The sequence below is a fragment of the Ruditapes philippinarum genome, unplaced genomic scaffold (assembly GCF_026571515.1).
Source record: "Ruditapes philippinarum isolate M1 unplaced genomic scaffold, ASM2657151v2 ctg4959_1_1_1_1, whole genome shotgun sequence".
NCBI lineage: Eukaryota > Metazoa > Mollusca > Bivalvia > Venerida > Veneridae > Ruditapes > Ruditapes philippinarum.
In genome coordinates this window covers 21742-47800 of record NW_026866358.1, presented here as the reverse complement: position 1 = coordinate 47800, position 26059 = coordinate 21742, and the positions used below count along the sequence as shown (strand labels likewise).

Sequence of the window (26059 nt, the reverse complement as noted above, 5' to 3'; positions counted from 1 at the left end):
AATCGTTTAGTGGCATAAAGGGGAATATTTGATAGGATATGCTGTACATGCAATTGTATTAATTGCTTGGCCATATAATATGTTTTTACGCCATAGCTATTATGGGTTTTACTATGGCCGTGCGACATGTATTAGTTCCACATGCAATATTTAGTATCATGTGGACGTGAGATAGGTATTATATAAGCATTTGCATGCCAAACATATGGCATATGGCCATATAATACCTTTTGCATGGCCATGTAATAGCCATCATTTGCACGGCATGTTTGATATATGTGCATGTAATTTGGTATGCATGACCACATAATACTACCTTGTATCAACATCTGGTAGCCGAGTGTAGCCTATATAATTATGTAAGGATTACTTTTTACTACATACACATTGTCATCAAATGATAAGAACTTAATTAGAAATACAGATAATATTTAGAACGGTTGGGTACTAAGCACAATATACCATACAGTAAGCACGCGAAATAGCTATACTTTACAGTAAATTGAACACATTTGACAGCCGGAAGTTGCAGATAAAACACGTAAACATAATGTATAGTGTAAGTAAAGTTATTCTTTAATTGTCTGTTTCAAGTCTATATTTGTACAGGTATTTAAACACAATTTTAGACGACTACGATAGGCCTTCATACAAGCGTTTTCTTTGGAGCAGTGAGTCGAAGTGTCATGCAATCATAGTGTCATGAAATTCGGATGTCAATTTTAGCCAGAAGATTGAGAAGTAGCACGACTAATGTTTAACGTCAGAGGTGTTCATTTATTCCAATTGGTCGTATAAAAAAATTAAATTTTATAAGTATTTGCATCATCTCAGAATTTTATTTTCGTACAATGTATTTTCATTGTTTTGCAATTGCAATAAAATATTGTAAAGGATAATGAGAAGTGTGACATAGGATTTCCTTGTTAAAATGCTTTAAATGAAATTGAATTGATAATTTCAATATATTAAATAAACCTTACATTTTTATACAGCGGAAAAAAATTCAGTGTATGTTAAGCACCTGGTGACTTAGTCCAACTAATTAGACTTGTGTCAAAGAGCCACTGAGATAATTTTGGACGGGCGCTGTCTTTTTAATGGTTTGACAGCCAGAAAAAAAAGTTTGTAAAATGGGTTGAACCGTTCATGCCTCATTAATTGGGCTACTGGTGACTTGTCATCTGTCATGATCTGTTAAATCTTCCATCCAGCTCGTTCCAGTCCTACCATCATATGTTTAAATGGTCAACATCTTGTAAAGTGGTCAACAGACCTTTTTAGGGTGTAGTGTGGAACATCAGTTTGTCAATGGGACAGTTGTGATACAATTGTGTAAAATAGTTTTAAAAATTTATGTCGGAACACGCCACTCTACACCGATGTACAGTCTTCACCTCCTCGACGTCAATGTCTACTTCGTGGATTTTGTCGAGAAACCCCGTTGAAGTTGAAGTTAGCAGTTTTTGTGTCCAGTCTGTATTTTATTTTAACCGGTGAAAGGAAATTGAAACTAGATCTATACTTGGCAGAAATGTTTACCATAATGAGATGATGTTCAGAGCGCAAACTTGCCCTTCCTCAGGTCAAGGTCAAACTTAGTCATTTTGTCTCTATTTTTGGAACCAGAAGAAAGAAATTAAAATTGTTTGGCAGAAATATTACCTATATAGATTAATGACAAGAATTTTTTCATATTAGTGACAGGAATTCTTTCCCTGTATGAATTTTTCCCTGTATTTTACAGCCAAATAAAGGCTGTTTCCCCAAGCCAAAAATATGTCTATTCCCTCCTAAAAATGCTAATATTTTCCCCAGAACCATGACTTAACAGCAGCTGATTTATATCAGCTTAAAGACTGACAGCTCTCCCTATAGATAGCCTCTGCTAAGTACTATGCATGTTAAATTGAAAATTTTATAAAATGTGTGGGTAAATTCCATTCTTAGTTGTTGGAATTAAATTTTCCCCTTTTCTGATTTATCACACAATATTTTTCCCAATGGAAAGCCACAGGTTGTTTTGAAAATTGAAAAAAAAATCACTGAATGAGAAGATGTGCATAACACAGGTTTGGGCTTCCCAAAATTGGCACTACCCTGCGGATTTATAAAAACTTGTATAAGGAAATATATATAAGTTTAATTTTGTGAAAGAACAATCTCTAGAGTTTAGATATTTAGCATGTAGTAAATGCCTTTACAAAACTGATATGAATCATGCCTCTTGGATTAATATTGCCCCCACCTTAGGGGTCACTTGAATTATATAATGCCCCAGCTTAGGTATTTGGCATGTAACATCACTATATATAGACCACAAAATAACTGGTATTAATCATGCCCTGGGACTTAATATAGTTTTGTATATTGTATATTTAGTTGGTTTTTTTTGGTGAAACTACATTGCCTACAGTTAAGATATTTGACATGTAGCTTTGTCTTGTTGACCTCTAGAAAAATGATATTGGCCCTGCCTCTTGGGTCACTTAGTTGATAAAGTCTTGTATGATAAAACATATTTCTGTCTTACTGGTATTTTGTGGATCTACAATGCCAAGAGCTAAGATATTTTGCATGTAGCATTATCCTGTGAACCTCTTCAAAACTGATAATAATCATGCCCCTGGTGTCAATATTGGCCCACCCCAGGGAGTCACGACTTGCTTTATGTAGAATACAGTATAGGAAAACACATTTTATCTTTTTGTGAATAAATACTATGCCTCGATATTTGGCATATAGCATTGCCTAGTGGACCGCTATAATATAAAGTTTTATAAGTCATGCACATAGGGTAAAAAAATGTCTCCACCTTGCGGGTCAATTAGTATCACTATCATAAGGATAATTAAGATTTTATAAGAGATTTTTAGACAAGTTTCTTGATTGGGCCTCTACTCTTATTAAAAGACTATATTGCTTACCCAAACATGTATCGCCCTGCATTTGTGGTGCTCTTGTTGTTAACAATTATAAAAAAAAATTTATGTTAAATAAATATTTTGATATGAAAAACTGAATAATTTTTAGGGTTGTAACAATAGTATAAAAAGTATATTGTAATATACAGTATTGCAATATGCAATATCTGTATTGCAATATATAGTCATTATTAACTAAGAGTGTATTGCAATATATATTCAATAAACCAATAGTATATTGCAATATACAGTCAATAAACCAAGAGTGCATTGCAATGTATAGTCAATAAACCAAGAGTGTATTGCAATATATAGTCAATAAACCAAGAGTGTATTGCAATATACAGTCTATAAAACAAGAGTGTATTGCAATATACAGTCAATAAACCAAGAGTGTATTGCAATATATAGTCAATAAACCAAGAGTGTATTGCAATATATAATCAATAAACCAAGAGTGTATTGAAATATATTGTCAATAAACCCCAAGAGTGTATTGCAATAAATAGTCAATAAACCAAGAGTGTATTGCAATATATAGTCAATAAACCAAGAGTGTATTGCAATATATAATCAATAAACCAAGAGTGTATTGCAATATATAGTCAATAAACCAAGAGTGTATTGCAATATATAATCAATAAACCAAGAGCATATTGCAATATATTGTCAATAAACCCCAAGAGTGTATTGCAATAAATAGTAAATAGACCAATAGTGTATTGCAATATATAGTCAATAAACCAAGAGTGTATTGCAATATATAATCAATAAACCAAGAGTTTATTGCAATATATAGTCAGTAAACCAGTATTGCAATGTACAGTCAATAAACCAAGAGTGTATTGCAATATATAGTCAATAAACCAAGAGTGTATTGCAATATATAATCAATAAACCAAGAGTGTATTGCAATATATTATCAATAAACCCCAAGAGTGTATTTCAATATATAGTTAATAAACCAAGAGTGTATTGCAATTTACAGTCAATAAACCAAGAGCACCATATTTATTTTCCTTTCACTTTTAGTCACATTTATGAACTGCCTTACTGGCAATATTTGCCATGAAATCAAACTCTTTCAGTTTTCATTATTCTTTACAGGACAACTACTGCTTAAAGCAGCACGCCTCCAGATTCATGTTAATTTTCATGAAAATTTAGGAAATTTATTTAAAAGTAAAATATTATGAGGTGAACAAATAAAGTAATTTACATATTGCAATCAGCACCTACAGTCCAATATTGAATATTTTTACTTTTCTTAAAATTTTAGTACATTTTTCTCAATATTGATTGTCTTGAAATATTTTGGCTCATCTGGAGGCTTTAAAGCCAGTACCTCATAATCTAACTCTCTTTATAAACAAGATTGAAACTTTTGTATGTGTTTCTAAATTTGTATTGACCTTGGCAATTGCCTAAAATTGTATTGCCCTTGAAAATTAACTAAAATTGTATTGACCCTGGAAATTGACAAAAAAATGAATTGTCCTTGAAAATTGACCAGAAAATAAATTAGCCTTACAAACTGGCTAAAATTATTGAACTTTCAAATTGACCTAAACTGTATCGGCTTTGAAAATTGGCTAAAAATGTATTTACCAAGTGGAAATTGACTGAAATTTTTAATTGGCCTACACTTGGCTAAAATTATTGACCTAACAAATTGACCAGTAAACTGTATCGACCTTGTTAATAGGCTAAAATTGTTACATTGCCCTTGAAAATTGATTAAAATTGAATTGAGACTGTTGTCCTTGGGAATTAATAATGTATTGACCTTGGAAATGGACTAAAATTGACTAAATTAAATTAGCCTTACAAATTCGCTAAAATTATAGATCTTGCAAATTGGCCTAAACTTGATTGACCTTGAAAATTGGCCTTAACTTGATTGACCTTGAAAATTAGCTAAAATTATATTGACTTTTGCTTAAAATTTGGTTCTTGTTGTATGTAAATGTTAGGAATAAGGTACATAAGCATTGCTTGTATAAGTCTGTCATATACAATGTATTGGACAAACATACATGTACAAGTTGTAAAGAATGAATAATGATAATGATATCAATCCCAATCAAGTGTCCGAGAAAATCTTTCCAGATTTGCTTCATGTTAATGAATAAAAGTAACATTTCCAGGGAGTACATGGCATTGAATGGGACTTGTCTTTTACATTATTGATGTGGGAATACCCTTTATGTTTGACCGGGAAAAACTTCTGATTTATTCTGATACCAGGAATTTGATCAATAACTACTGATGTGAGATTGTTTGTATTTCTCTCTTAATTGCATGTTTTCTGTCATTTCTGTTTGTTAACATACAAGTTGATTGTTTAAAATTTGTTTTTTCATTAATTTAAATTGTTAACACGGAGAAGCACTTTTCCAAACAAAGTCAAGGACTAAGTGTTCCAATTTAATTATAGAGGTAAGCTTTAGCAAACTTTAGAAGCAATCACTGCAGCTCAATTGGAGAATGCAGCCTCATTTGCAGCAAATTTACAAGGGAGTTTACTTAATACAGTAAATTTAAGGAGTCATTCATTAAAAACAGCAAATTTAAGGAGTTAATTGTTTTTGAAAGCCATTAAGGAGTTATTCATGAAAAACAGCAAATCTAAGGAGTTATGATAATGATTGCAGAAAATTTAATGTGTTATTCAAAAAGTTTAGTGTATAGCAATGTTTTGACAAGTTTTTTTGAGAAGTACATGTATCTGCTGCATAGAGTTGGAGTAATAATTTCAGAAGATTCAATTTAAAGAACGAATGTTAGGTAATTGATAGTGTTGCATGTGTACAAACTGTGACACCTGTTACTTCACAGATGAACATTTGGATTAAAAGAAAAAATAAAACAGGAAGTATTCCTTTTAATTTGTCATTGAAAACAACATAATTATGTAAGTCAGCTAAGATAGCCTTAAACGATGTTTTGTGACGAATTTCAAATGTGGGTTTTTCCAAGCTAATCTCCTGGTTAAAAGTTTTACTGTTATCGCTTGATGGTGCGGTACTATTCACACTTTGTATGTATCCCTGGATTTTCTTGAAAAAAAAACTATTCTTCATTGATTGATTCCCAGTAAGTCTTCAAAGAAATTCTTTAGTTTTTGTATAATTCTGTGTTTTGATATTAGGTGTTTGTCTCAGTGTTTGAAGCTTTGCTAAATTAATGCTCTTGCTTGTAGATAAAATAGCTTTTCTGGCAGAGAAATGTACCAGATTGAATGCTAGATTTGGTAAAGAAAATCGTTTTATTCTAAGAATGCAATCTTATGACTGTAGATTTACTAGACATGAGAAACTGGTATTATATTAGATAAGAGAGGACTATGAATAATATATAATCACATTTATAATGGTTGTAAAAGGAAATTAGAAATTCTAGCAGGAAATGGTATTGTACCCATAAACTAATAATACAGAATAATGCTGGAAGATTTAGAATATAGCAAAATGAATAATCAAGAATTAGATTAAAGCTGTGTTCATTTGTGTAAATTAAATACTGTATGATATTGAAATTTGCTTTAGAAAAGATGTTTTGACAGATGTATAATACATGTACAGTATAATTATGTGTGGGTCAAGGCCTGATTTAGAATCTAGACTAAGCAGCATTTTTGTTTTATAATTGATATTGGATTTCAATTATTTCACATTGATTCTGTTAGAGTTATATTACTGCACCAGTATATGCACTATTTTCAGGCACAGCCATCAATAATGTTGAAAGTTTTATCCTCATATTAATTATCTGGATAGCTCTCTTGCATAAAATTATTCTGCAGCCTTATATGGACCAGAATCAAGAATGGCACATGACATATTCTTTACATTGGTTTGAACCTAGAATTGTGCATGGCAAAGTCTTAATGGTGATTTGAATCTAGAATGCTGCATGGCAAATTCTTTACAAGGATTTAAACCCAAAATGTTGCACAACAGTTTGTCTTGATGGGGATTTTCAATCTAGAATGGTGCTTGGCAAATTCTTAACGGGATTTGAATCTAGAATGGTGCATGGCAAAGTCTTAATAGTGATTTGAATCTAGAATGGTGCCTGGCAATCTTTACAGGGATTTGAACCTAGAATGGTTAATGGCAAAGTCTTAATGGTGATTTGAATCTAGAATGGTGCTTGGTAATATCTTTAGCGTAATACTCAGGAAATGGTTCAAAGACAGTCAGCAACCTTAGTCAGGGGAGCACTTTGATAGGTATTAATGGACTTAACCAAGTACACTTCTATTTGCTGTGTGTAGTCAAAATTGTCACCAATTCTTAAATACCAGCAAACTATATAATGCATTGTGAAAGGGTTGTTGTGTCATGATGATCTTAATTTATCTTTGACTGTTTTATTAACCAGGTTTTCCGAAGGAAAAAACTGGTTATTAGATTGAGGTATGTTGGCGGGCGGATGGGCGGACGGGCGGGCGGGCGGACGTAAACAATTTCTTCTGTGCGCAACTCCTTCTACGCGGCGGACGGATGGGCGGGCGGGCGGACGTAAACAATTTCTTCTGTGCGCAACTCCTTCTACATTTCTCAACGGATTTTGACCAAACTTTCACAGAAGCTTTGTCATCAAGTGCCCTGGCGCATATTGTCTGGGTTTTGCGATTGGATAATATTTGACCTAATTATGGCCCTTTGTTTTTTTTTCCTTATATAGAATTTATAGTGAACAATTTCTTCTTTGCGCAACTCCTCCTACATTTCTCAACGGATTTTGACCAAACTTTCACAGAAGCTTTGTCATCAAGTGCCCTGGCGCATATTGTCGGGGTTTCGCGATTGGATAATATTTGACCTAATTATGGCCCTTTGTTTTTTTTCCTTATAAAGAATATATAGTGAACAATTTCTTCTGTGCGCAACTCCTCCTACATTTCTCCACGGATTTTGACCAAACTTTTACAGAACCTTTGTCATCAATTGCCCTGGGGCATATTGTCGGGGTTTTGCGATTGGATAATATTTGACCTAATTATTGCCCTTTGTTTTTTTTCCTTATATATAGAATATATAGTGAACAATTTCTTCTGTGCTGAACTCCCTCTACAATTCTCAACGGATTTTGTTCAAACTTTCACAGAAGCTTTGTCATCAAGTGCCCTGGTGCATATTGTCAGGGTTTTGTGATTGGATAATATTTGACCTAATTATGGCCCTTTGTTTTTTTTCCTTATATACAGAATAATAGTGAACAATTTCTATTGTGCGCAACTTCTCCTACATTTCTCAACGGATTTTGACCAAACTTTCACAGAAGCTTTGTTATCAAGTGCCCTGGCGCATATTGTCGGGGTTTTGTGATTGGATAATATTTGACTCTAATTATGGCCCTTTGAATTTTTTTCCTTATACAGAATTATCATAAATAGTGAACAAATTCTTCTGTGTTGAACTGGTCCTACATTTTTCAACGGATTTTGTCAAACTTTCACAGAAGCTTTGTCATCAAGTGCCCTGGCACATTTTGTTCGGAGTTTTGTGATTGGATAATTTTTGACCTTATTATGGCTCTTTGTTTTTTTTCCTTATACAGAATATATAGTGAACACTACTCAGTGGCAATTGCTCCTACATTATTCATGTTTTACATTGCACATAGTTACATTGTTTGTTGCTTGTATTTGTATTTCAAATACAACATATTTATCTACAATGGTGATAATTGAAAACCTGGTTTCATGGCATTGCCATGTTTCTTGTTTTTACTGTAAACCTGTGAAACTTATTAGTTTTATTTTATTGAGTGGACTTAAAACTTGAGCTTTTTATTTCCACAATATGGAACATTGTGGATTATATATTTTGTTTGGCTAGAAATGATGAAGTTTAACCCAGCTAAGATAAAATTAAGCAGACATCGTTTAGAAGCATTTTTGTGAAAGCGCATTAATTATTTAAATAAAGGAAAAAAACTAATTTTGTATACCTAGACTAGTAGGCCAATCAATAACTTTAAAACAATTACTTATAATTATATTGCACCTTTGTTAAGATGTCTGTCCTACATTCTTCCAACTTATTAAAAGTAAATATTTATAATTGTGTGTCTTTTTTCATTTTTCCAATTTGGTGGTTCTACTCAGGTGCCCATCCATGCACAGAGTAAGAGGGGCACCTAAGATCTTTCTCTACCAGTAAAGCTTGGAAGTTGCTTTATTTCCTCTACTGTGTTTGTGCGACGTAACCCCAACCCACCCCCCACAAAAAAAATAATACTGGAAGTGAAACAAATGACTTATCTGTAGACTGCAAAGAAATACTTATTTCACAATCAGGTTCTAATTAGTATTTATAATAAGATGATTTATGTCAGTTGATGAATTGATTCAGGTGCCCAATAAGTACTTTATTCATTACCATGACAACTTTTCTGACAGCTGACTGCTAACTTTTTCTTAACTAACACATGCTCACCTTTAATATTCCCTTTTATGGAAAGCCATGGCTGCCTTATATTGGTATCAAGCAACTTGCTACCTTTGTTTCATACACTGATGGTATGGTTTCATATATTGTAACTATGGAATAATATAATGACATCATTCTGGTTTAACAAGAAGGAGATTTCAATTCATACATAGACTTTATTTAGTCGAAGTGAACTTTTATATAACCCATGGCTTTCCATACCATTTCCTTGATATGGTCACTATTAGAATTTCTCATTTTAAATTATGATAGACACACCCATGCATGTAGAAAGTATACAAAAAGGAACACCCAGTGTGTGAAGGGAAAGTGTATATAGACATTTGAATATCTTCATGCGTTGAGTTTTGTAGGTTAGGATGAATGTTGCATTTTGATTGATATTTGCCACAAGTTAATTGAACAGATTACTGATATATTAAAAGAGAAATGTTGAGATATTCACATGCTAATAATTTGCATAATTCATGCATAAATATATTTCATCTCTTTTATTTTGCAGCTGTAGATTTCTCAAGTGTATCAAGAGTAGATTTTGCGAAGAAAAGCAAAGTTTTGTTAAAAAAATTAAAAAATGTGTACATTCAGTTCAAAGGCTAATACACCTATTTACTTTTAACCTTTAATTTAGGCTGTTTTTGCATGATTTATATTAAGAATAAAAACCAATGTTGAGATACATGTATTTTAAGATTTGGATTGATAAAAGTTGATTTTTGGTATGATTAAGTTATTTTATAATGGTTATTTTTAGCCCAGTTATTTTCTTCTTTCGAAGAAAATGTAAACAATAGTTTGACTCTTTACTGGTGACAAAAGATTTTTTAACTTTTGGTACAAGCAAGTAATAATTTTATTATTTTACCTGTTTTTTATTGTGTTACAGGTGTTTCAATGGGTACATATGTGACTTGAAGATCTACATAGAAGATTGATAAGTAACGATGCACAAGAGACAGTATTCAGACAATATATCCATGATGAAAGGACCGAAGCAGTGTGGCGTAAGTTTAAAGATCCTGTAACATATCATATAATTATATGTTTGATAGAAGGGAAAAATATTTACTGGTCGTATTACGGAATAATGGGGTGGTCTCGAAATCGGGGTAAGCAACCATTGAAATAAAGTATAAAAAAATCGGGTCTTAAAAAAAATAGTGCTTATTAGCGGGTTGGTCTCGAAAACGGGGTGGTCGTAAAGTGGGTTTTTACTGTACTGATAATAACACAAATTTTAGTGTTTTTATATTATAATCTCTTGAAAAAAAAGTTTGATGTATACCTTGTTAAAATGAAAATATCCTTTTCTCAGACTTATTTTCCATATAATATTTCTATAATGAAATATACTACTTTTTATTCAATCAAAAAGGTATTGGATAGGCATTTTAATAGTCATGATGTGTGTGCATTTATCACAGTATACCTTATTCATGAGCAAATCTCATTTAAGATTTTGTCATTTGCTGTTTTAATTACATTAAGTTACATGTATTCCATTTTTTTGGTGTGATTGTAAAACAGAAAGCAAAAAAAATCTTTTATTATCAATAGAGTTGCACAGCATTATTGGAAATCACTTAATTATTTTGCATGTTAAATTGCATTAAATGTAAAAAGTAATTTGAAATTCACTGTCATTGTATTGATTATGTACTTGTTTTTGTTTTTTTCAGCATTGTGGCTGTATTTGTGATGGAAACTTTACTCACACAAGGTAAATCTTGATTATCACCTTTAAAGGGACTCCACTGATGAGACAAGAAATATTTTTTTCGAGATTTTGATACCATTTGATTGAGAACTGTACAAATAAATTAAAAAAAAAAAAAAAAAGAATCTCTAAAGAACCCCAGAATAACAAAGTTGAAAATGTTGCCGGCTGTGTTTGATTGAGCATATTCATGGATGGTACTGGAAAGTCAAGTAACCGTGCATGCCCCCTAGCACCAGCTTATGCAAAATTCAACATTTAAACACATGAAAATGGTCAAATATTGAATTTAGAAACATCTACAGATGTGTTCATGATGTGTTCAATTTTGTGTAAAATTTCAAATCATTCGTTCACTGTGTTTTTCCAGAATAATCATTTTTCTTTTGCAAAATAACCTCAAAGACTCAAATCATGCAAAGAATTGCACTAAATATAGATTTTCAGTTTAATTCTGAGTGTATCTTTTAAAATGCTTTTCTTTTTGTATGCCCGAAAGAATTTCGGGCATATTATGTTATACCCCCTGGCATCCGTCCGTCCGTCTGTCTGTCCGAGCAAACATTTTGGGTTTAGGGGCTATTTTCTTTGTTATTTTCTTTGTTTTCTTAAGGGATTACTAGCCCATAAACCCTTTGATCATGGAATGAACCTATTGTTCTCTTTACTGTTATATAGCCCCTTAACCCGAAATGTTTGCTCGTCCATCCGTCTGTTAGCAGTTTGGTTTCCGGAGCATAACTTAAGTTCTGTTTGGCCCACAATATTCAAACTTCATAGGATGATTGTCCATATTGGGTAGAAGACCCCTATTGATTTTGGGGTCACAAGGTCAAAGGTCAAGGTCACTATCACCTTAAAACTGAGGACAGTTTCCGGAGCATAACTTAAGTTCCATTTGGCCCGCAGTGTTCAAACTTCATAGGATGATTGTCCATATAGGGTAGAAGACGCCTTTTGATTTTGGGGTCACAAGGTCAAGGTCATTATTACTTTAAAACTGAAAACAGTTCCCGGAGCATAACTTAAGTTCCATTTGGCCCACAATATTTAAACTTTATAAGAGGATTGCTATTTGAAGGAGGTAATACTTTATTTAATTTATGTAATGTCTTACAAATGTTTAATCCTTACAAAAAAAAAAAAAATACTTTCGGGCATATACTGCTCTGCCTAGCGGTGCTCTTGTTTTTATTTTTGATCTATGTAAGACTTTCAAATTTTATGTTTTTATGCTTTTGTACTTTAATCCTTTAACCTTCTGGACTGGAAAGTGATTAGCCTTTGCCACTAGTATAGAGCTAGGCCAGTTACTTTAAAAAATAGGCACTAGGATGCAGAGTCTTTTTCCCCTGTTTCAATTTAGGAAAAACTATCAAAAAATGTTTGTTGTGATATAATTTCACATTATTTGCTGCCAGGTCCTTTTATCAATATAGGAAGGTACATCTAGTGTTGAAATTATCATATGATGTTATAAGTATAATATTGAAGGTATTAATTCAAAACTAACCAAAAAAATAAGAATTTTATAATAAAAAAAATCTCAAATTAGACTCAATCCCACAAAGCTTCTTATTTTGAGAGGCCAACTATTGAAGCTTTGTTGTTCTTTTTAAGTTGAGGTGTCATACAAGGTTCATAATAACAAATCCAGTTACTTGATATAGAAATTATATTAGCAATTAAGAGAATGTACTAAGGATGGGAATGACAGTACATGTATTTACAATAACAGGTCTGAAAGTACTATTTTTAATATATTGTGTCATACAAAATGTGATATATTCTGTACAATGTACAAGTTTTATTACATGTTAATCTTTTAATTGGAATATCTTTCTTATTTTTTGGAATCTTTAAAATAGAACAATAAAGTTCTGGGATTTTCATTTTTAATTTTTGCTCTATTATAAAAGTTAACGCTTTTTAATACCTCCTGATCTCATAGATAACAAACATCTCTGGTGTTTGATAGTGACTTGTATTGTCAAAGGGGCCTTTTTGGGCCACTTCTGTACAGTCTGACTGGACTCTATAATGTTGACTGGTTGATTTAAGCATTAACATAATGGGATATATTTGTACCATGCTAAATATCTTATATTGACATGTTCATCTTTCAATTTGGATATAAACATTCTTCATTTTTCAGGAAATTCTATAATAATTATTGACTAATCATAGCCTGGGATTCAGGTGTTGATATTTTTTGCTTATTCATAACTTACGCGCTTTTTCATACTCGATCGTCATAGATAACACAACATCTCTGGTTTTGATAGTTGACAATAAATGTATCAATGTCGATTTGCCGAACAGAAGCACATAAAAAATCGACAGACTGGAACCCAGGCTAGACTGATCAATGCAAACCATGAACAAACAGCACAGGCTGGTTTTGGTCTACACTGGTCACATGACCACAGCAGACTACAATAACAAAGATTTGTTCTTAAAGCAATCCAAGCCACTTGCATCCATGGTCGAATGATTAAGGCCTTTAACTTCAAACCAATTGCCTCTCACCGCTGTAGGATTAAAGCTGCGCAAGCGTCGTCAGTTTCTACATGTGAGAAGGCTATTCAGCTAGCTTACAGGACATCGATGGTTTTTCTGTAGAGCCCGTTTGTGTCTGAAATAATGTACAGAGGAGCACCTAAGGTCTACCTCCACCAGTAAAGCTGGAAAGTTGCCATATGACTTGTACTATACTGGTGTGACATTAAACCCAACAAAAAAAAAACAACAAAACAATATTAACAGGGTGAATTTAAATTCAAATCAGTGCAAGTCAGTAATACAAGATTTAACATGGGAAATGTTTATCACCCTTTTTCTGTTTCAGTCATAATTTAGACCTTCAGCAAAAGATAGAAGAGCTACAGAGTGAGTTATTGAAGAGCAAGGCTCGCATGTCTAATTTAGAACAGGAGTATGATAACAGGTTGCAGGCCACTAATTATGAACTTCTCAAGTTAAGGGAGGAGTTTGTAAAACTTAGGGACAGATATGAAAGGTGAGATTTTTTATGAATTCTTATATTAAATTTGCATTCTTAAGTTTGATATATTCAGTACAATGTGTGTAATGATTAAAATATGTTGTGTGAGAAGTTTCAGTACTGTTGGACTGAAGCTATAGAATGGACTTCTTTTGGACTTTGGACAAGTTTAGACAGTGAATATTTTAAAAAAATCATTTAAATTTTATTTTTATTATGCCCCCGCCATATAATGGCCGGGGCATATAGTGTTACCCTGTTCCGTCATTCCGTCCTTCCGTCATTCTGTCATTCCGTCATCATCAGTTTCCGTTCATTATCTTAGTAACGGTTGCACACATTCAACTCAAATTTGACATATAGATATGTCATGAGAAAATACAGGTCAAGTTCGAATTTGGTCATGGTTTGATGATTTTTGGCAGAGTTATGCCCCTTTTACTTTGAAAATAATATGAAATTTTCAGTTTCCGTTCATTATCTCCTCTACGGTATTACACATTCAACTCAAATTTGACATATGGATACGTCAAAGAAATGCGCAGGTCAAGTTTGAATTTTGTCATGGTTTGATGATTTTTTGAAGAGTTATGCCCCTTTAACTTTGAAAAAAATGTCAGTTCCGGTTTATTATCTCCCCAACATATTCAAAATATTAAAGATATGGATATGTCATAAGAATGCATTGGTCAATTTCGAATTTGGTCATGGTTTGATGATAGCTGACAGAGTTATCCCTCCTGAACTTTGAAAAAAAATCAGAAATTTTAAGTTTCCGTTCATTATCTCCCCAATGGTTGTACACATTCAACTCAAATTTGACATATAGATATATCTTAGGAGTAAGCATTTTAAGTTTGAATTTGGCCAGGTTCAATGATTTTGGACTAACTTATCTTTCTTGAATGTTGGAAAAAATTTGAATTTCAGTTTCAGCGCTCATACTTTTGTGGAAATGTATGTAGCCATTATTTTGGCTACAAATATGCAATATGCAATTTACAAAAGGTTAAGACTGAATAATTTCAGTGCCTTGAACATTGTATAAAAATGGTTTGTGTTAACATTGAATAGTTTTAAGGGCTTTGAACTTAAAATTAAAAGGAAAAAAATAATTTGTGCAAACAAATTTGGAACTAAATATTATAACATCTGAAATTTTGGCTGCATGCGGGGGCATCCGTGGCATGATGACACATTTCTAGTATACAATTATTCATGATACATGTAAATTTTATTTATTTCTTCAAAAAGGAGGATACAATTGTGGATACAATTCATATATATGTTATTGTTGATACAATTCATATATACATGTAAAATTTATGGTGACATCATTTTGTTATACATTTTGTGTTAATTGAATCATATTTAATTTACAGGTTAATGGAAAGTCATAAACGAATGCAGAAAATAAATGACAACCTTGAAAATAAATTGCTCAATGTTGTAAGTACCAATACTAGCATACCAGTGTATGGTTTATATGAACTTAGTTTAATTGTTGAACACTGAATCAAGAAGTGGCAATCATGGGCTGAATGATTGGCCCTGAACCTGCTTGAACCAAAAGTAATATGCCATTGCTGCCTTAATGGGGTACCCATCATGGTTATTATTAAATTATCTAAGCTCAAACTCAAATCTCAGGTATTTGATTGGTCAGAAACTGCCACAGAATGTACACTGGCCAATGAAAATCCTGAGATTTGAGACAGAACTCAGAAAAAGGTTTTATAATCCCAAGGCCTTGCTCTTTTCTGTTGGCAGCTCAGTATTGTATTTTGTTATTGAAATCAGAATTGTTCCAGATTCAAAGCAGGTCAAATCTATGACTTATTACGGTATTTTCTATACAGATAGTAATTAATACACAAAGAAGAAAAAAATAGCAGTTTCCATAGGATAAATGTGGTACTTTAAAAATGCTCAAACCACCATATGTGGATAGTAGCTTTAATTATTAATACTGCTTAGAGGTTCAGCCACAAGATTACACTACTTCTTAGATTTGTAGACATTTTAGCACTCTAGAATCGTAAGATGGATAGTGTCGTCTGCTTTAAACTTTTAATTACATGTACAATTATATGTTAACCTCCACCATACTATTTGTGTTACAGTACAATATATTTATATATTTTCAGGTAAATTCAACAGAATCGGAGAAAACACAGCTACAGAAAGAGATGGCTGCTCTCACATCTAAAATAGTTGATGCAAAATCATTAGTGTGTGACCTTGAGGAAGAAAATGTACAAACATCTTTATAAATAGATTTTTTCCCCAACCTTTATTTCTAAGATTGATACACTTATTAATTGTTGATAAAACAGAAAGACAATGTTTTGCTAATGGGGAAGGAAAAACTTGATGTGAATGTAGTTTTAAGGGAAATCTGCATGATTTGAAAGAATTTCTTGGGGATGGAGGCAGAAGGGGGTGGGGTGCCTGCAAGGAAAAAAGCCCTTGTCTTATTCTTATTTGAATATCCATGAAAAATTTCAGACAACATACCATACCATTAGAAATATTGTTTTAAAACCTTAATAACATATTTCTGACTTTCAACTCATCTCGGTAAGAGTTCATACATGTAATTATAAATATGCCCTAGAGTTTTGTACAGTTATGTCCCATTCTTGATTTCCAAAATCATTTATAAATTCACTTCAAACTTGAAATTTCTTCTCATTTCTAAAGTTTTTGAAAAATCTAGGACTCTGTCTTAAAAGTGGAAGATTTTGTCTTAAAGATGTATTAAAGATGGTCTTGTAGAGTTTATTTGTCACGAAATGTAAATAATTTACGAGTTTGGTCTCTAAGGATATTGCATTGCAATGTAGTGTAATGAAAGACTGGAGGTTCGAGTCTTTGTTAGCTATACAACTGCTTACCTACTGACCATACATTATAAAACAATATCAAATACCCATACCAATATTTCATCTCCCTTAAATGGTATGGCATGACTGTAAATGTATTTTTTATGTGATTATGATATCATATGCCGCAAATTTATCATAAACACTTAAGTGTTTAAGTTTAAGCATGTTAATTGGAAAAAAAATTGTCTTTTTGACTTTAAACTGTTTTTATTATGGGCATAATTTTTTTTTATGGTCACTATAATGTTATATTGATGTAGCTCCATTACTAAATTTATATTGTTAACTTGTTGAATGAATATAATACTATGATAGCCAGAGATTGGTTCAATAAATTCAATATGAAATCTACACTCCTTCAATATCCTCTGTGAATCACACTCAAATTTTTTTGGTTTATACATGTACCTAGAAAGAGCATTTGGGAAGAGCATTAATAATGATTTGTAGAACGGCTTTTATAAGATTGATAATTTACCTAAGGTTTAATGATTTATTGACGTCATATTGTTAGTGATAAATGGTAGCTGACTTTCCTTTTCTTGTTGTTGAGAGAAAATTCACTTTTAGATATACGTAAATACTAAATTCATTGACGTCATCATGTGATAATGGTCCTCCTAATGTGTTATTTGGTCTTAAAGTTTATGGCCAGTAAGTCATGGTGTGCTTGTAAGGTCATTTTCACATAAAGATGTCCATGTTGAGTGCTGCATTTCATAGAAAGTCTTAAATGTAAGCTGAAGTCCTAGGACATAAAACCAACATTAGGACTAACTTAAGACCATTTCAATAAACATTTTTTATCTTCGGTGAAATACTGTAGACTATAAATAAATGCATTCTCCTGAGAAAAGTTCAGAAATTCAATGACAGACCCTTTTATTCACAACATGTAAATATCCATCATCATGACTATTCAGAAATTAAGGAGTAATAACAGTAATAATAGGAGTCATAAGGTAGGACATTTTCTTTGAGATGCAAAATTGTCTCAGTTTTGGTCTTAAGACTGATTTCAGACATTATTATTATTTATATATAGCTGAGGACTTTCTATGAAACACAATCCACTCTATCAAAATGCTAAAGTTGAGCTTCAAACAGCAGTATATTTTCTGGTCAGACTGCATGGAAATATATGCTTGCCTGGCTATATACAGATGGCAAAGGCCAATCAAAATTCTGTTCCAGCATGTTTAAGGCTAAATGTTGAGTTTAAGTCTAAGGCTAAATGTCGAGTTTAAGTCTAATGCTGCTAATAAATGTTCAATATGACAAAAACATACTTGAGCAAATGCAGGCTTATATATTTACTTAATGTTAATTGTATAAAGAGTCCTTATAACAAATTATTGATACTAACTGTAGTGTGAAGACGGGACTAGTATGACCCTTTAAGTTCACACATTAACAATGTCGTGTGAGTTTCTGACACAACAGGGTGAAAACTAAAACGTATGACAGAAATTTGGCAGTTAAGTTAAATAGTTCATGTTTGTATTTAGCAAAGTTGCTAATTACTATAACATGATTAGGGAGGGATGAATTTGTCTGATGAGATAAAAATTGCATAATTCACGAAGTCTTGTGAGCAAGGTTTATCATATGTTGATATATTTTTGTATGTTTATTTCTATATGCACTGTGTTTTTTTTCCAGGAGAGATACAGAAATGACTGTAACTGGGCAGTCCAGTTACTACAGTGTAAACCTAGTAATTTTGTAGCTCAGAAGTTAAATGCTGTAAGTTTTTTGGTTTTTTTTTCACGTAACATTGTTTATGCTTGTTATTATTATCAGCATTGAGACTGCCACTGTCATTTAATCTGAACAACTGTATTTACTGCAATAAATGGCCTTATTATTGGCTGAGATTGCCATTTCAGTTAGATTTAATGACTTCATTAATATCTGTGTTGCATATGATGATGACATTTTATAGGATGAAAGTTAAAATAAAGTTATTTTATTGAAGTAGAGTGATTCCCTATAGAGTAGAAAATCGTTGATAAAACCTTAAAATAATGCTGGTAAATCATTAAGTAATAATTTTGTTGATGTAAAACAAATGACATTGCACTTTAATGTTCAAAGGGAAGCAACTCTTCTTGACATAAAACATACTGGTTATGAAAATGAATAATTTTTAGTCTCTTCAGCAAAGTTGTATAAACTGTGTTAGTCGGTTATAAGTACAAAACTGCACAATAAGCTAAAATTTTGTAATCAAATGCTAATACATGTAATACTTTTAAAGAATGGATATTTTCTGACTATTTCAGTTACCGATTGGTCTTCAGGAGCGTGTAAAATGTCACATGACCAGCGAGCAAATAATCAACATGGATAACGGGAATCAGGAGAAAACTAAACTTATACACGTTCCAATGCAAACATTTCCCCCAACAGCGATGGTTTATTCCGTACCGAAACAAAAAGACACTTCCAATGGCACGAGTGAAAATCAGGATGTTCCAACATCCTTGATCGCAAAAGTTTTAACACAGCCTGACACTAAACGTAGACCTCAGCGAACATACTTTTGTGTAAAATGTCGCGAAGATTATCATTTTGCTCACAAAGAGACGCAGACTAATTGTGTGAAAGAAGTGGAGCGTGGTGTTAAAATGGCAATAAAAGTGCATAGGAAAGTTAACAGTTTTTCACAGTTGCCATACATGGACACATGATCATTGATGTGCTGAAGATGTACATGTATTATGTTGTTGTTATTTATTGACATGATTCACAAATTGGCCAAAATGTTTAAACTGCTTTAAGAGGACAACTTGATTTGTAGTTATGGTATTTCATTAGCATATAATGCTAGCCAATGATATTTCTTCTGTTTAATAAGCTTATAATGCTAGCCAATGGTGTTTATTGCATTTAGTTAGCAAATGATGTTAGCCAATGGTATTCATTGTATTTAATTAACTTATAATGCTAGCCAATAATTAGCCAATTGTATTGATTGTATTAAATATGCTTATAATGCTAGCCGATGGGATTCATTGTATTTAATCAGTTAAAATGCTAGCCAATAGTGTTCATTGTATTTAATTAGCTTAAAATGCTAGCCAATGGGATTCATTGTATTTAATTAGCTTAAAATGCTAGCCAATGGGATTCATTGTATTTAATTAGCTTATAATGCTAGCCAATGGGATTCATTGTATTTAATTAGCTTATAATGCTAGCCAGTGGTATTCATTGTATTTAATAAGCAAATAATGCTAGACCAAATAAGTAGCGGGAATAATTTATAGTTAGCACTGCATTATACATTACAGTAGTCTAAAATTTCTTATATTTATTTTCACCCAATAAGAAATCATTTGAAAAGTGGTATTTATTCTTCTATCATTTTTGTTTATATTATTTACATTTATAATATTCTGTGAACTAACTTTTTAGTGGTAGTATCACTGCTGTAATTAAAGCTGTGGTAGTATCAAGAGATTGTTTTACATAGGTTATTATTGTATTTTTCTGCTATTAGTTATTTAGTTAAACAAAGAAAACTCTGCATTATGCTATATATAATCATAGACTCTAATCAAAGTCTGTGATATAATTTATTGATGTGAAAAACATACTCCTGACTTAATCAATTTATTGTTTTCAACGTTATTTATTATACTAGTTTGATTTTAATTTTGTTTCATAATTTTTAATTATAAAAATAAAGATAGATAATCTGTTATGCCTCCTGTGTAATTTGTTATATGCTACACTAGTTCTTGGAAAAAGTTAATGATTAGTGATTTTGTATGTTTTTCAACAAATTTTCTATTTGTACCTTAAAAATGTTATTAAGTTTTTATGTCATATAAGCAATAAGTCATAATGGGACTATGTGAATATTTTTGTAATAATAATTATCAAAAGAAAAAGAGGGTCTTAAAATACAAGAAAATGTAGTTAATGTTCAGGCTTTAGGAGAACTCTGTTAGTGCCATGAGTAAAAACTGTCAAAATTTGATTGAATTTGAATTTACCAGGATGCTTATATTTCTCTAAAGTCTGATCTATAAGAGAATGGGTTGACTGTAGATTAAACAAAAAAATGAATAGTGACAATAACTCTTTTCCTTCCTTGTATTGAAAGCTGCATTCAGTAATAACATACCAATCTAGAAATAGTAATGCAACATTTAGTCTTTAATATTAAACTTTGGTTCAGAAAATTTTCCTATGATCTCCTTTATATATTATGAGGGTTGTCCAAAAGATTCGTGCACTGCAGTTATTGTTGTGAGAGTTATTGATAAAAAAACATGAATTCTATATCACATGAAGGGGAAATCTGTCTCAAATAAGAAAACAAAAGAAAACCCGGTGTAACCAGTGTGTCGTGAAAACGAATCATCATAGTAACATTATACCGGCACACGGCAAACAATAACTGCAGTGCACAAATTTTTTAGACAACCGTCTTTGCTTTGCCCTCTACTTTTTTTTGTTCAGTGCTCTGCTGGGCTCCATGCCTTTGTTTTTGTGTTCCTGAATTTCCTTCGAATTTCCTTCGGGTTTGTGCTGTTATAATGTTACCCTTTCTTGTTGATCTTTGTTCTCATAGTTTAAGAATTCCTTTAAACCGAAAAAAAATGTTGTGTTAATTATACATTGTGTTGAAAATACTAGGTAATCATGTAAAATTTGTTAAATATAGTTTACTGTTCAACCTGCCATTAATTATCCGACCAATGTCATGTTTGTATCATGTGTTTAACATGTTCATTCATTTAATTCATTTTGATAAGGATAACAACAATTTTTTCTATTAATATTATCATTAATATTAATATTAATATTAACAACAATTTTTTCTATTAATACGAGGGTTGTTCAAAAAGTAATAGGACTGCAGCTCTACTGTTCACATTTTTTCATCTACGTACACGAGTTTACAAAAATCGAATATCGGAATTTGTCCTCTATATACAGTGAAAAAATCAATACAATATGTTTAAAAACAACAATTCTGTACAACTTACAAATGACAAGGGGTAGGCGACCCGGCGCACGCTATTTGTTAAATAAATGACGTTCATGACGTCGCAAAATAAATTTAAAATGTAAACAGCGTCATTCTTTCTGAAATTATTCTCCACAATGTTCTGGGTGCTTGAATCATGTAACTATAACCAGAACTCATCTGTTGAGATGTAGCGAAAAAAAGCAATCACATTTTCATTTCTTTATTCGAAACATGCCCGGTGGCCGGCAACTTTCGGTTTGATCTCGTGATTTTGAGTATTCTGGAAGCTAAACGGGCATGGACATATAATGTAAATGACAAAGTGAATTATATTATTTATTTACACATGCCATCTTACATTCTTAAAACAATATGATTATGTACAGTAAATTAAAAATGCTTATTAATTGAAAAATATTCTCTTCTTCTGAGCACAGGCTATCATTTATTAAACGAAATCGAGAAAAATTGATACCAATAATTACCGCATATCATTATCAAATTTATTCAATGATAACACACACACACACACACATATATATCTAATAAAATAAAATAGTGTTTAAAACAAATTTCCCCTATTCAATAATTTTCTTAGAACTGAAACAGTATACCCGATGCAAACATCAAACATGCCGGACAGTTCGCGGACTGTATATCGCCGATACTTTTGTAGCGCTATTGCAATTAACGTCTCTAACGTCCGTCAATTGTCCGCTTTCTCCCTAGCCCTTTCGTGTCTGTGATCTCATGTTCACCGCCTATGAACTGCTTTCTCCAGCTGAAAACGAGTGTCCTAATTGCCTAATTATTGTTCTGTGAAAATTTAATCTTTTCATACGTAGCTGAAGGAGTAGGGCCTATCTGTTAGCAAAATTTAATGATCGTACACATTTTAAGTTTTTCAAAGAACGTCATTTTTCTACATTTAATGCGATTATCACTGCTGTTCAAAACGTTATAGTTTAGCGATTTCTTGTCTGAATGACGTCAAATTTGGACAATATGACACTTTAATATGATAAAATGTGTTGGTGAAATATTAGGGGGAAAAGACAACATATTATGAATAAACTGAAAGTACAAATAAGCGTCAAAATATTTTTGATGCGCTGCGCCGGGTGCGTGTTACCATGGTTATTTAATATCACAGGGAACACGCGTTTAGCGCAATAATTCAATAAACTTATGCTGAAGTTGTAGAAAACAATTAAGTATAGCCGTGAATATAAAAATATTTAAAATCTAATTGAATATGTAGACATAAGACTCTGAGTCCTATTACTTTTTGAACAACCCTCATATTATCATTTTGATAAGGATAACAACAATTTTTTCTATTAATATTATCATTAATATTAATATTAATATTAACAACAATTTTTTCTATTAATATTATCATTTTGATAAGGATAACAACAATTTTTTCTATTAATAGAAATTAGTCATTTAGTGCCATAGTATATTACGTAATTTATTTGAATTCCAATGAGGCTTATCACCTGATGACTGTTGAAAAATGCTGTTGAGGATTCAGCTATACATGGAACATTATTAGTGAAATTAAAAAGTAAAATAGTGAGAATAAAGAAATAAGTGAAAAGTTTTTTTTTTTATTTTTCAAGTGGAACATATAGTATCCAGCAAGAGGTACATTTGTAAGGAAGAGTTTCAAGGGTATGTTGGGTGACAAATGTACAAAAATATCTGTTCATGTATATGATAATTATAACACATAAAGGGGCATACAGGGTATTGCCTCCACAAGTTGGAAACTCAACTATACACATATTGATAATGATGTTAATGTTTAATTGATTAATTATTGACATTATTTAAAAAAAAATAATTACTGATTATTTACATTTTTGTATTCAATATATATTTAAACAGAACAAATCATTATTTTTTTAATATTAGTTACAGTTACATAATTAAACAATGCAATATTCCAATGGATTTTAAACATATGGAGGTGCTTTTTGTTTAGATTTATTTTGTTTATTTTTTTTGCCATAAAGGGTAAGAATACACAGCATATCACCTTTTGGTTAATTAATCTTTTTTGAAGAGTTAGTTCCCTTTAAAATAGTAATATGGCATTATTGCTAATTTCAGTTGAAGGTGTTTTTTTCCTTTACTTTATTTTATATATATTCATGTATTTTGTTATGTTTTTTTCTGTGATACTTTCAAATATTAAAAAAAAGTTGTTAGATGCTGAATCTACATGTTCAGAGAGGAGATTTAGTTTATTTATGGCTATCCTGAAAAGGATGTGGGGTATCAGTTGATATTAAGGTAAATAAAATGAAAGAAGAGCCCAAAAAATAGCTTTTGTCAAAATCTCAACAACAAGAGTTTTATATATAGTCAAAACAAGTTTGTAAAAAAAATGCCTTAAATTTAGTTATCACAACTTTTGATTATTTTTGCATTGATTGAGAGTTCAGTAAAGTTCTTTTTGTGCCATATAAATTATTTGATCTATGGCTAAAACTTTGCATATTATTGTTATTTTGATATAAAGTTAAGATTGAAAACCAAAGGCTTTAAAAATTTATAGAAAATAATATTTAAACCTTATTTCTACTTTTGCTAAAGATGATATCTGTTATTGTTTTAAGTCTTTCATTGTAAAACTACATGTACTGAAATTTGTATAGAGTGGGATGGTGTTGGTGTTAGTAGTTTACCATCTGGTTAAAAAAAATTCAATTTAAGTTTAATTTTTATGTGCATGTATATTCTTTTAATGAAGAGAAATAGGAACTGCTTTACATGTAGTTTAATTCTACCAGAACTATACTAAGTTCAAAATGAAGTAGAGGGATCTGTATTTGGGATATTGCAATATTTATGGGGAAATACTCAAAAGTACTTGACAGTTAAAAAAATTTTAAAGTTCAAAATTATAATAACATCATGTACTGAATCTCATAATTTAAGATTGTACAATGTACATGTATATATTTATTTTACCTTTTGATGATTGATGACAAAAGTTCTTGCCTATATGTAAATGTAATAAAGACTAGGTATTTTGGATTATATTAGATATATGAGATATACATGTATAAATATGTGATGATAGTCTTGTGCAGTAGTAAAAACTTTAAAATTATTTGCTGATAAGTATATAAAATGTGCTGGTAATTTTATGGAAGTAAACAACACACTAAACTTTGTGGCATAGATTTAATAATACATTAATTTGATTATTTTTTTAATATGACATTTGCAATGAAATAAAGAAAATGTGTTGATCATTGTGTCTTAACATAAAATATCATGATTCTAAAAGAATGTGTCACAGTTTCTGTCTTGAACAAAATGTAATGTACATGTATATAACAAATATGACTTTTAGACTACCCCTAAAATACATTGCTGGGTAGATCTTCATCAACAACTTTATGTAACATTCTTGGATAAACCATCTTAAAAGAGTTAAAATGACCTATACTGTGTTGGTGTGATGTTAAACCCAAATAATAAAAAAAGAGTTAAAATAAATCTGGTTTGCCCATTTTCCCAGAGGAATCTGGCTTCTTTTGCCCATCTTTAAGATGAATTATACATGTTGTTAAAGGTATGATAATTAAAGCCACAATAAAGGGGACCAATTTAGAAAAATAAAGATATTTATAAAAGTCACTTATTTCATCTCTTTAATTGATTAAAATTTTGTATAACTTTATTCTATATGATATGTTTTGACATTCATTAGTTAACTAACATTTAATTACCAATATATGATTTCAGAAATTGTAAAATAGACACAATCAATGGCTTGTCTTGTCCACTGGTAGTAGGGGGGGAGATAACTGTATCTCATTTTAGAAAGGGATACTGTGATTTTTAATGAATGTGTTAACTCATGAACTGTTTGATATATACAAACAATTATTTATCACACACCCGTGCCGTTTGCGACTTTGTAAAAATGATATTGCACGGCCTTGCATATATTTTGACGTGACGTCATTAGCGTTATACAAACATAGTGTAAAGACTTAATGTTAGCGTTATACTATAGGCACGTCAGTGAAAAATGGCTCTTTTTTCACTTTAA

The 26059-nt window shown here is 31.4% G+C and overlaps 1 protein-coding gene across 1 annotated transcript; it reads left to right on the top strand.

Moving 5' to 3' along the window:
- The first annotated feature begins 485 nt into the window (after window positions 1-485).
- LOC132732273 (tight junction-associated protein 1-like) lies at window positions 486-21823 on the top strand. The gene is made up of 8 exons (XM_060718663.1): window positions 486-559; window positions 10275-10392; window positions 11068-11108; window positions 13954-14124; window positions 15492-15558; window positions 16257-16364; window positions 18660-18743; window positions 19283-21823. The coding sequence occupies exons 2-8, from the start codon at window positions 10333-10335 to the stop codon at window positions 19688-19690; spliced, it is 939 nt and encodes a 312-aa protein (XP_060574646.1). The 5' UTR covers window positions 486-559; window positions 10275-10332; the 3' UTR covers window positions 19691-21823.
- Window positions 21824-26059: the final 4236 nt, after the last annotated feature.